The following is a 12634-nucleotide window of genomic DNA, read 5'->3' on the forward strand; positions in this document are numbered from 1 at the left end:
GTGGCCATCAGTACAGCCTCATCAGTAGCTATAAATGCAGCCTATTGGTGCCCAACAGAGCAGCCTATCGATGCCCATCAGTGCAGCCTCATCAGTGCCCATCATTGTAACCTCATCAGTGCAGCCTAATCAGTGCCCATCAGTGCACAGGGATCACAGATCACAGGGAGGAATCGGGAGGATTGCTGGCCAGATCACACAGAGTGGGCCTCTGTCAAACAAATCTGTGCAACACTGATTTTGCGGCGCCGCACCAATTTGCAAAAGTAGTTCCTGCACTACTTTTGCTGATTTCAGGTGCGACTTCAATAGACACCTGTGTATGAAGCCACACAGATGTCTACAAAGTAGCACCTGAAATTGCGTTGACCTTGCTACTTTGAAATCACGCTACTTCAAGTGAAGTAGCCAATTTCAAAGTAGCATCAATGTGAACCAGGGCTGACAGTCACCTCTATCTCTCAGGTGGCTCTGAGAGATCCCTGGCACCTAGTTTCCGGTCTGCACATCTGCTGTGCCTATTATGAAGGGCTCTCATCATTCCTGTGCTGAGTTCCTGGGTGTTTACACTTGTTGTGCCCATTATGAGGGGTTCCCATCATCCCTGTTCTGAGTTCCTGGCTCTGTACAGCTGTTGTGCCCATTATGAGGGGTTCCCATCATCCCTGTTCTGAGTTCCTGGCTCTGTACAGCTGTTGTGCCCATTATGAGGGGTTCCCACCATCCTTGTGCTGAGTTCCCGGGTCTGTCCACCTGTTGTGCCATTATGAGGGGTTCCCACCATCCTTGTTCTGAGTTCCTGGCTCTGTACAGCTGTTGTGCCCATTAAGATGGTCTCTCATCATCCATGCTGAATTTGCATTTATTTTACATAACGTGGAATGTAAATGGAGAAACTGGAACAGACACATGTAGAAGGGAACACCTACATTTCCCAGGGAGTCGGGAATTATGGCTGGGTGGGAGATCTCACTTTTGGGGTATCCAACACACAAAAGGAACCAGGAATTCCCTTGGCCCAAAGGCCTTTATTTAAAAAAAAATACTGTTTTTGATTTGCATTCCAAGAAACACTTCAAGCTGAATTCTAGGATTTAAAGTTGCGCGTCTTCTGAGCATCACAAACCAACAACACTATTTTTGGATGGGGGACCAATCTTCCCCCCATCTATCCATGTCTCCATGCTTTATTTTGCTGAGAAATTACTTTAAAATTTCTCTCCTCATTGGACAGATTAATAGCAGCAGGAGCGATTGGCTCCCGCTGCTGTCTATCAGATCTGGTGACATGGGAGCAGGGGGGGCGGGGCCGAGTCCTGCTGTCTGTCAATTAACGCAGCAGACTTGGGAAGGAGCACACATGGGTGCCCCCAGGGAAAGCGGAACGCGATGAGGAGGAGGGGTCCAGAGCGCTGGCAAAGGACCCCAAAAGAAGAGGATCGGGGCTGCTCTGTGCAAAACCCTTACACAGAGCAGGTAAGTATAGGCATAGTTGTTATTTTTATTTAAAAAAAAAACAAAGCTTTATATCCACTGTAAGTCTAGGGGTAGAGGAACAAGCTGTAATATTTACCTTCTGCTTTGCTCTGGCAGGCTTCCACCATGTTGTGCGACTGGTTTCAACAAAGCCTCTTCTCTTCGATGCTCAGGTTGCAATATGAAGATATCAGGAACATGTAAATGGGGACAGCCAGGGCCCATCTACAACCCAGAGCATCAGAGAGACGAGGAGAGAGCCAGAAGCCTACCTGCACCAGCAGTAAGGTAAGTATTACAGCTTATTCCTCCACCCCTAGACTTACAGTGATTGTGAAGTCTAATGTTGTATTCAATGCAAGCCCCTCCATTAGAGGCTGGCATACCACACTATGCAAGTCCTTTGTAAAAACGAGCGTTCTTTTTAGAGCTGTCCTCAGGCCGGTCACATGACTCGTGGCCGCTTTACAGCTCTGAGACATTGCTTCTGTGGGAGGGGCCGTGATCTCCCTCTGACGTCAGCCGGGAAGATCATGTGACGCTCGTTTTTACAAAGGACTTGCATAGTGTGGTATGCCAGCCTCGAATAAAGGGGCTGGCAGTGACAATTGTAGGGTTATTTTTGATAGTAGCCGCGGGGGAGGGGCTGGGCAGAGACAGAGAGGGCGCTGACAGGCAGGAAGGAGGAAGTGAGGGGGAGAGAGGAGAGCAGAAAGGACAGCTACGTATGACGGAGGGATGTACTCTGACCACGGTGGTCAAGGCTGAGCAGCCCTGGTTATCGTGGTCAGTATAGAGAGGGGCATACAGGAAGTGGCAGGATCAGGGAGGTTTTTTTACAGTTTAGAGGGGGGCAGATTACACAAGCACTGTGCTGTTTAATCTGCTTTAAGGGACCAGAATCTGAATTATTATTTTTTGGGGGTTAACAAACACTTTAACAAATTTCCCTGGCTTCTATAATGAAGGGGGTGATGTCATCCTTCTGCTGACAAGATCCCTGGGAAGTGCTGAGTAGCCCAAATCTTGCAAGAAGACACTACAGCACAGTGCAGGATCGTCTTCTCAACATTCTCCACCATCTGCCTGGAATGATGATGTCATTTTTGTTTAGCTGCTGTTGGAGGAAGCCGGAGAATACTAGGCAACTTCCCATTCCCCCTGCAGGTCTTTTTTGCCCTTTTATGCAGAATTTTAGGGAGGGGACAACTTGCATAAGTGGACCTTGTCACTGAGGGGAAAGGCCCGCTTTTACAGACCATAATGAACAAATAAGAGAAGTTCGATGTTGGGGTTTTCATACGTTGCTGCTTTCTCCTGAAGTTGCATTAGAGGTAGAAAAATTACCTGTAGGTTATTTGGTTCCACTACTTTGGAGTTCCTGGCGCTGGGTGGTCCCATGTTGATGACAGTACACATTGTGGCTTTGTAGTTCCGAGCTGATGAAGGTCGGGGAGACTTGCTGTCAGCTTAAAAATAAATACATATTGAATTTAATTAGCTAGCTGAAATTAACTCTAGGATTAGTTCCATAAGCCACAGCTTGTTTCCCCCTACCCCCTCTACTTTTAGGTTGGAGATTGGACAAACACCAAAAACTGCACCGAAAGTAAGCAGTACAGTGATCATCGCTGCCCCAGCAGCCTACTTACGTGGGTGGGCTTTGACAGCATTTTTCCATTCCCCACATATGGATGCTCATGCAATGCTCCAGGGGCCAGTGAAGAGTTGTAGGTGGACATGTCAGACAGGAAGACCACTGTCCATCATGAAATATTTTGCGGGCGATACTGGGCGCATATTATTCGGCTCACCTGTGTTTGTATTAACACACACACAGTAGGACAAGAAAATGTAATGATGCACTGCCTATAGACTATAGGACTACAGGAGGCATGTCTTTGATGGCCAGGGCCCACCTTTGCTTGCCTTTATCTGGCCCTCTGGGCCCCATTCCTCCCAAAGACACCAACAATGGATTACTATTCCTCCCAATGGCACTTACTGATGTTTACTCCCACTGATGTTAGGGCATTTTCTACACCCGGGGGACCACAGTCTGGCCCCCTCAATATCTGAAGGACGATAAATTGGCCCTTTGTTTAGAAAGTTTGGAGACCCCTGGTATAGAGTAACAGCAGGATAAAAATTATTCTACACCACCTTTGCATTTTTGCTAGTCACCACTTATGTTTTGTATTTGTTGGAACCATAATTTCTAAGCATCATGTATATCGGCTTTTTGCTATGCCATGCTACGTAGTTCTTCAAAAAGTTTGTATTTAGATGCAGCCCAGTGGGGCCTTACTATGTTATGATCCCTTTTTTCCCTTTAATAGGAAGAGAAAATCTGCTAAATACTATTTACGCCTCAACAAAAATGAAATCAAGTGTAACAACCAGCTACATGTGAGAAAAACTGCTTGCCTATCTTCTCACCTTTTCTAGGCGTCGTGTCTCCATCACGCAGTGTCCGAGGAGAAGATGAGCGTTCTGGAGAGGTCTCGATTTGGCTCCCAAATTGCTGACGTCTGGCCCGACTGTTTGCGTTCATTTTCTCAGCTGCCATCTTGGAACATTGGTCGCAGGTATCGAAGAACACGTTGCAGAACTAAAGAGAGTGGCAAAGATAAGCTCACCTGGACCCGTGACTAAGCACTGTTGAGAGTGTGAAACGCGTCAGGTTTTTTATCCTGTACCCTGCTTTGGTTTGTACTTTTGTTATTTTGCACAATAATGGCGTTTTTATTGGAGTGCGGTTGTCTAGACCTTCCCTCTTCTAATTGCTATATGCTTAGCCTGCACCTGATGCTTCCACCTTGAGGAGAGTGCCATTTCCACACATCCACCTGGAGCAGTGATCCCTTCCCCTCACCTGGAGAGGACTATGTTTTCAGGGACAGACTACTGACAGAGCTCTATCCTTACACTTGTACTGACACATAAAAGGAGCAAGTTCACAACTCCTTTGCTGCCACTGGGGTTGATTTAACCACTTCAGCCCCGGAAGGATTTACCCCCTTAATGACCAGGCCATTTTTTGCGCTACGGCACTACGTCGCTTTAACTGACAATTCCTCGGTCGTGCGACGCTGTACCCAAATAAAATGGATGTCCTTTTTTTCCCCCACAAATGGAGCTTTCTTTTGGTGGCATTTGATCACCTCTGCAGGTTTTTATTTTTTGCGCTATAAACAAAAAAAGACTTACAATTTTGGAAAAAAAACCAAAACAATATTTTTTACTTTTTGCTATAATACATATCCAAAAAAATATATTAAAAAAATGTATTCATCCGTTTAGACCAATATGTATTCTTCTACATATATTTGGTAAAAAAAAAGAAAAAAAAAATCACAATAAGTGTATATTGATTGGTTTGCACAAAAGTTATAGCGTCTACAAAATAGGGGATAGATTTATAAGCTTTTATTTTTTATTATTTTTACTGGTAATGGCAGCGATCTGCGATTTTTGGCAAGACTGCGACATCGCGGCAGACAAATCTGACCCCAAGTGACACTTTTTGGGGACCAGTGACATTATTGCAGTGATCAGTGCTAAAAAAAAAAAATGCACTGATTACTGTATAAATGTCACTGGCAGGGAAGGGGTTAACACTAGGGGGCGATCAAGGGGTTAACTGTGTTCCCTGGGTGTGTTCTAACTGTGTGGGTCACATGTCATAAACTGGTATAGGTGGGTGATAGCAGGCGTAAGGTGCCAGTACACGCTTGCATCCTGTTACAATAAATACTATGGGTTGATTTACTAACACTGGAGAGTAATATCTGGTACAGCTGTGCATGGCAGCCAATCAGCTTCTAACTTCAGCTTGTTCAATTAGGCCGCGTTTACACTGGTGCGACAAACGCTCCGACATTGGGAGCACATGTCGCATGACGTGTGAAAATCAATGTTTCCCTATGGGAGCCGTCTTAACTGGTCGGTCCGACTTTGAAAATGCTCCCTGTACTACTTTGGTCCGACTTTGATCCTACTTCAGCCCATTGACTATCATTGAAGTCGGATCGCCGTCTTGCATGATCCAAGTTTGGCACGCGACTTGTGCTCTGATGATCTTGAGGGGGAACTCCGCGCCAAATTTTAAATAAAAAACTGTCATGGGTTCCCCCTCCAAGAGCATACCAGGCCCTTCGGTCTAATATGGGTTTTAAGGGGAACCCCCTACTAGACCCTTATCCGAGCACGCAGCCCAGCCGGTCAGGAAAAGGGGTGGGGATGAGCGAGCGACCCCCCCCCCCCTTCCTGAACCGTACCAGGCCACATGCCCTCAACATGGGTACGTTCATTTTCATAAATATTGTATAAAAATTGCAGAGGAACGAAACTCTTCCCAATGTTGCCATAATTTTGGAGTTTGATTACTTAAATTCTCTTCAATTCTTATCACTTCCTCCATATGTTGTATTTCGCTCATCTCACAAACTCATTCCCTTATTGTAAGGCTTTTTGCCTGTTTCGAGCCATTATTGTCCTAGCGGAGTTATTGTTGTCCTAGTTAACTATTGTGAGCTGGAGTTTGGCTTAAATTTTTTTAGCGTATCAAAATCTGCTAGTACATCTAACACTCCCCTACCCCCAGATCAAGGGTCCCCAACCCCCGGGCCGTGGACCGGTACCAGTCTGTGACCTGTTGAATGCAAGGCCATTGGCTCCTGCTGTTCTCAGTAAAATCCTGTGACACGAAAGTAGCAGCGTGACTCGGGAGTGAGGCCACACGGGTGCCCCCATGGAAAGTGGCTTTCTGTGAGGGAACCGATGATTAGGAGGAGCCTGGAGTGCTGGCAGGGGACCCCAGAAGAACAGGATTGGGGCTGCTCTGTGCAAAAGTACTGCACAGAGCAGGTAAGTATAGGCATATTTGTTATTTTAGAACAAAAAAAAAAAAACTTTACAAACACTTTAAGTCACACATATATGAATCGTTATCACTGGAAAACATTGGGTAGAACTTGTCATGCGACTATGATGTCCAAAGTCGCATGTCAAGTCGCACAAGTATGAATAGGGCCTTAATCAGACACTCGGGAACATTGACTGATAGAATTGATTAAGTGTGTCCAATCGGTATTGATATCCATTAGTATTATAATGGTGTCGGGACATATTGTCTGCTTACCGGGCTGGCAGCTTCTACACAGTTTTCTTGGTTTTCATGCTAAACACCAGTTTTTTGGTTTAGCAGCCCTGATGTGTGCCTGATATCACACTGGTAAAAAAAGTCCCAATGAAGAGTTTGTTTTTGGATCCCCACAATGCATTGGCTTCTTCTTTTTAATCTTTTATTTGACTCTATATTGAAATAAAATTGTATCTACAATCCCAATTCCCCAAAAAGTTGAAACGCAGTGTAAAATATACATAACAGAATGCGATGATTTGCACATCTCATAAACCCATATTTTATTCACAATAGAAAATAGAAAACATATCAAATGTTATACGTCGGTACTCTGAAGAGGATTATCGTTGTTATGGCAGCAGCTAGCTGCCATAACCCCGGTATCCTCTTCTTCAGCAGGCGGTCCGCTTCAAGATAAAAGTGGGCTCTGTGGCGGATACGCCGCAAGATCACTTTTATCGGCGGCGGGAGAGGGCCACCCCCCTCTGCTTACCGGAGCCGTCGGTAGCAGTGGAGGCGATCGGATCCTTTCCCTAGCCTGACATAGAGATGAGTGAGGGGAAGATGGCCCCCACTCGTCTCCATATCGTTGCAGGGCGGAAGCGGCGTCAAAACGTCACTTCCGCCCATAGCTCTTAACCACTTAAGGACCGCCTCCCGCCGATTTACGTCGGCAGAATGGCACGGGCAGGCAGAATCACGTACATATACGTGATCTGCCTCCCGCGGGCGGGGGGTCCGATCGGACCCCTCCCTGGTGCGCGAGGCGGTCCGCTTCTGAGCAGTGGCGATCAGAGATGAGGGGGAGACCATCCATTCGTGGCCCCCCCCTCGCGATCGCCACCGGCCAATCAAATCATTCCTTTGCTGCTGTATGCTAAACAGCAGCAAAGGAAATGATGTCATCTCTCCTCGGCTCGGTATTTTCCGTTCCGGCGCCGAGGAGAGAAGACTTCAATGTGAGTACACAACACACACACACAGTAGAACATGCCAGGCACACAAAACACCCCCCTTTACCCCCCGATCACCCCCTAATCACACCCCCCCCCCCCGTCAGACTGACACCAAGCAGTTTTTTTTATTTTTTTATTTTTTTCTGATTACTGCATGGTGTCAGTTTGTGACAGTTACTGTGTTAGGGCAGTTAGTGTTAGCCCCCTTTAGGTCTAGGGTACCCCCCTAACCCCCCCTAATAAAGTTTTAACCCCTTGATCACCCCCTGTCGCCAGTGTCACTAAGCGATCATTTTTCTGATTAGGTTCGCCGTCAGCATTTTATAGCGACAGGGACCCCCATATACTACCGAATAAATGTTTTAACCCCTTGATTGCCCCCTAGTTGACCTTTTCACCACTGATCACCGTATAACTGTTACGGGTGACGCTGGTTAGTTCGTTTATTTTTCATAGTGTCAGGGCACCCGCCGTTTATTACCGAATAAAGGTTTAGCCCCCTGATCGCCCGGCGGTGATATGCGTTGCCCTAGGCAGCATCAGATTAGCGCCAGTACCGCTAACACCCACGCACGCAGCATACGCCTCCCTTAGTGGTATAGTATCTAAACGGATCAATATCCGATACGATCAGATCTATACTAGCGTCCCCAGCAGTTTAGGGTTCCCAAAAACGCAGTGTTAGCGGGATCAGCCCAGATACCTGCTAGCACCTGCGTTTTGCCCCTCCGCCCAGCCCACCCAAGTGCAGTATCGATCGATCACTGTCACTTACAAAACACTAAACGCATAACTGCAGCGTTCGCAGAGTCAGGCCTGATCCCTGCGATCGCTAACAGTTTTTTTTGGTAGCATTTTGGTGAACTGGCAAGCACCAGCCCCAGGCAGCGTCAGGTTAGCGCCAGTAGCGCTAACACCCACGCACGCACCGTACACCTCCCTTAGTGGTATAGTATCTGAATGGATCAATATCTGATCCGATCAGATCTATACTAGCGTCCCCAGCAGTTTAGGGTTCCCAAAAACGCAGTGTTAGCGGGATCAGCCCAGATACCTGCTAGCACCTGCGTTTTGCCCCTCCGCCTGGCCCAGCCCAGCCCACCCAAGTGCAGTATCGATCGATCACTGTCACTTACAAAACACTAAACACATAACTGCAGCGTTCGCAGAGTCAGGCCTGATCCCTGCGATCGCTAACAGTTTTTTTGGTAGCGTTTTGGTGAACTGGCAAGCACCAGCAGCCTAGTACACCCCGGTCGTAGTCAAACCAGCACTGCAGTAACACTTGGTGACGTGGCGAGTCCCATAAGTGCAGTTCAAGCTGGTGAGGTGGCAAGCACAAGTAGTGTCCCGCTGCCACCAAGAAGAATACAAACACAGGCCCGTCGTGCCCATAGTGCCCTTCCTGCTGCATTCGCCAATCCTAATTGGGAACCCACCGCTTCTGCAGCGCCCGTACTTCCCCCATTCACATCCCCAACCAAATGCAGTCGGCTGCATGAGAGGCAATTTTAATGTCCTCCCGAGTACCCCTACCCAACGAACCCCCTCAAAAAAGATGTTGTGTCTGCAGCAAGCGTGGATATAGACGTGACACCCGCTATTATTGTCCCTCCTGTCCTGACAATCCTGGTCTTTGCATTGGTGAATGTTTTGAACGCTACCATTCACTAGTTGAGTATTAGCGTAGGGTACAGCATTGCACAGACTAGGCACACTTTCACAGGGTCTCCCAAGATTCCATCGCATTTTGAGAGACCCGAACCTGGAACTGGTTACAGTTATAAAAGTTACAGTTCCAAAAAAAAGTGCAAAAAAAAAAAAAATATATATATAAAATAAAAAAAATAGTTGTCGTTTTATTGTTCTCTCTCTCTCTATTCTCTCTCTATTGTTCTGCTCTTTTTTACTGTATTCTATTCTGCAATGTTTTATTGTTATTATGTTTTATCATGTTTGCTTTTCAGGTATGCAATTTCTTATACTTTACCATTTACTGTGTTTTATTGTTAACCATTTTTTTGTCTTCAGGTACGCCATTCACGACTTTGAGTGGTTATACCAGAATGATGCCTGCAGGTTTAGGTATCATCTTGGTATCATTCTTTTCAGCCAGCGGTCGGCTTTCATGTAAAAGCAATCTCAGTGGCTAATTAGCCTCTAGACTGCTTTTACAAGCCGTGGGAGGGAATGCCCCCCCCCCACCGTCTTCTGTGTTTTTCTCTGGCTCTCCTGTCTCAACAGGGAACCTGAGAATGCAGCCGGTGATTCAGCCAGCTGACCATAGAGCTGATCAGAGACCAGAGTGGCTCCAAACATCTCTATGGCCTAAGAAACCGGAAGCTACGAGCATTTCATGACTTAGATTTCGGCGGATGTAAACAGCGCCATTGGGAAATTGGGAAGGCATTTTATCACACCGATCTTGGTGTGGTCAGATGCTTTGAGGGCAGAGGAGAGATCTAGGGTCTAATAGACCCCAATTTTATCAAAAAAGAGTACCTGTCACTACCTATTGCTATCATAGGGGATATTTACATTCCCGGAGATAACAATAAAAATGATTAAAAAAAATAAATAAATGAAAGGAACAGTTTAAAAATAAGATAAAAAAGCAAAAAAATAATAAATAAAAAAAAAAAAAAAAAAGCACCCCTGTCGCCCCCTGCTCTCGCGCTAAGGTGAACGCAAGCGGCGGTCTGTCGTCAAACGTAAACAGCAATTGCACCATGCATGTGAGGTATCACCGCGAAGGTCAGATCGAGGGCAGTAATTTTAGCAGTAGACCTCCTCTGTAAATCTAAAGTGGTAACCTGTAAAGGCTTTTAAAGGCTTTTAAAAATGTATTTATTTTGTTGCCACTGCACGTTTGTGCGCAATTGTAAAGCATGTCATGTTTGGTATCCATGTACTCGGCCTAAGATCATCTTTTTTATTGCATCAAACATTTGGGCAATATAGTGTGTTTTAGTGCATTAAAATTTTAAAAAGTGTGTTTTTTCCCAAAAAAATGCGTTTGAAAAATCGCTGCGCAAATACTGTGTAAAAAAAAAAAATGAAACACCCACCATTTTAATCTGTAGGGCATTTGCTTTAAAAAAATGTTTGGGGGTTCAAAGTAATTTTCTTGCAAAAAAAAATAATTTTTTCATGTAAACAAAAAGTGTCAGAAAGGGCTTTGTCTTCAAGTGGTTAGAAGAGTGGGTGATGTGTGACATAAGCTTCTAAATGTTGTGCATAAAATGCCAGGACAGTTCAACCCCCCCCCAAATGACCCCATTTTGGAAAGTAGACACCCCAAGCTATTTGCTGAGAGTCATGTCGAGTCCATGGAATATTTTATATTGTGACACAAGTTGCGGGAAAGAGACAAATTTTTTTTGCACAAAGTTGTCACTAAATGATATATTGCTCAAACATGCCATGGGAATATGTGAAATTACACCCCAAAATACATTCTGCTGCTTCTCCTGAGTACGGGGATACCACATGTGTGAGACTTTTTGGGAGCCTAGCCGCGTACGGGACCCCGAAAACCAAGCACCGCCTTCAGGCTTTTTTGCAGACCTCACTTTTTGTCACAAAGTTTTGAAAATTGAAAAAAGAAAAAAAAAAAAGTTTTTTCTTGTCTTTCTTCATTTTCAAAAACAAATGAGAGCTGCAAAATACTCACCATGCCTCTCAGCAAATAGCTTGGGGTGTCTACTTTCCAAAATGGGGTCATTTGGGGGGGTTTGTGCCATCTGGGCATTCCATGGCCTCCTAAACTGTGATAGGCAGTGAAGAGTGAAATAAAAAATTTACACCCTTAGAAATCCTGAAGGCGGTGATTGGTTTTCGGGGCCCCGTACGCGGCTAGGCTCCCAAAAAGTCCCACACATATGGTATCCCCATACTCAGGAGAAGCAGCTAAATGTATTTTAGGGTGCAATTCCACATAGGCCCATGGCCTGTGTGAGCAATATATCATTTAGTGACAACTTTGTGCAAAAAAAATAAATAAATAAATGTGTCACTTTCCCGCAACTTGTGTCAAAATATAAAATATTCCATGGACTCACCATGCCTCTGAGCAAATAGCTTGGGGTGTCTACTTTCCAAAATAGGGTCATTTGGGGGGGGTTTGTGCCATCTTGGCATTTTATGGCCTTCAAAACTGTGATAGGTAGTGAGGAGTGAAATCAAAAATTTACGCCCTTAGAAATCCTGAAGGCGGTGATTGGTTTTCGGGGCCCCGTATGTGGCTAGGCTCCCAAAAAGTCCCACACATGTGGTATCCCCGTACTTAGGAGAAGCAGCTGAATGTATTTTGGGGTGCAATTCCACATATGCCCATGGCCTGTGTGAGCAATATATCATTTAGTGACAACTTTTTGTAATTTTTTTTTTTTTTTTGTCATTATTCAATCACTTGGGACAAAAAAAATAAATATTCAATGGGCTCAACATGCCTCTCAGCAATTTCCTTGGGGTGTCAAGAAATGACATATGCAGTCATAAACTAAAAGCTGTGTAAATTCCAGAAAATGTACCCTAGTTTGTAGACGCTATAACTTTTGCGCAAACCAATAAATATACGCTTATTGACATTTTTTTTACCAAAGACATGTGGCCGAATGAATTTTGGCCTAAATGTATGACTAAAATTGAGTTTATTGGATTTTTTTTATAACAAAAAGTAGAAAATATCATTTTTTTTCAAAATTTTCGGTCTTTTTCCATTTATAGCGCAAAAAATAAAAACGGCAGAGGTGATCAAATACCATCAAAAGAAAGGTCTATTTGTGGGAAGAAAAGGACGCAAATTTCGTTTGGGTACAGCATTGCATGACCGCGCAATTAGCAGTTAAAGTGACGCAGTGCCAAATTGGAAAAAGTCCTCTGGTCCTTAGGCAGCACAATGGTCGGGGGTTAAAGTGGTTAACCACTTCCCGCCCGCCCTATAGCGGATTGACGTCCGGGAAGTGGTTCTGTTATCCTGACTGGACGTCATATGACGTCCAGCAGGATAGCATGCCGCAGCGCGCCCCCGGGGGCGCACATCGCGGCGATCAGT

The 12634-nt window shown here is 45.3% G+C and overlaps 1 protein-coding gene across 2 annotated transcripts in view; it reads right to left on the bottom strand.

Moving 5' to 3' along the window:
* EFCAB7 (EF-hand calcium binding domain 7) overlaps positions 1–12634 on the bottom strand; it is a 106313-nt gene that overhangs the window by 39533 nt on the left and 54146 nt on the right. For both annotated transcript variants that reach the window (XM_073593814.1, XM_073593813.1), the window contains exons 5-6: positions 3916–4087; positions 2824–2945 (exon numbers count right to left, since the gene is read on the bottom strand). In XM_073593814.1, the coding sequence (XP_073449915.1) occupies positions 2824–2945; positions 3916–4087 (294 nt within the window). The remainder of the gene's footprint in view (positions 1–2823; positions 2946–3915; positions 4088–12634) is intronic.

The sequence above is a fragment of the Aquarana catesbeiana genome, linkage group LG07, assembly GCF_042186555.1.
Source record: "Aquarana catesbeiana isolate 2022-GZ linkage group LG07, ASM4218655v1, whole genome shotgun sequence".
NCBI classification, from domain to species: domain Eukaryota; kingdom Metazoa; phylum Chordata; class Amphibia; order Anura; family Ranidae; genus Aquarana; species Aquarana catesbeiana.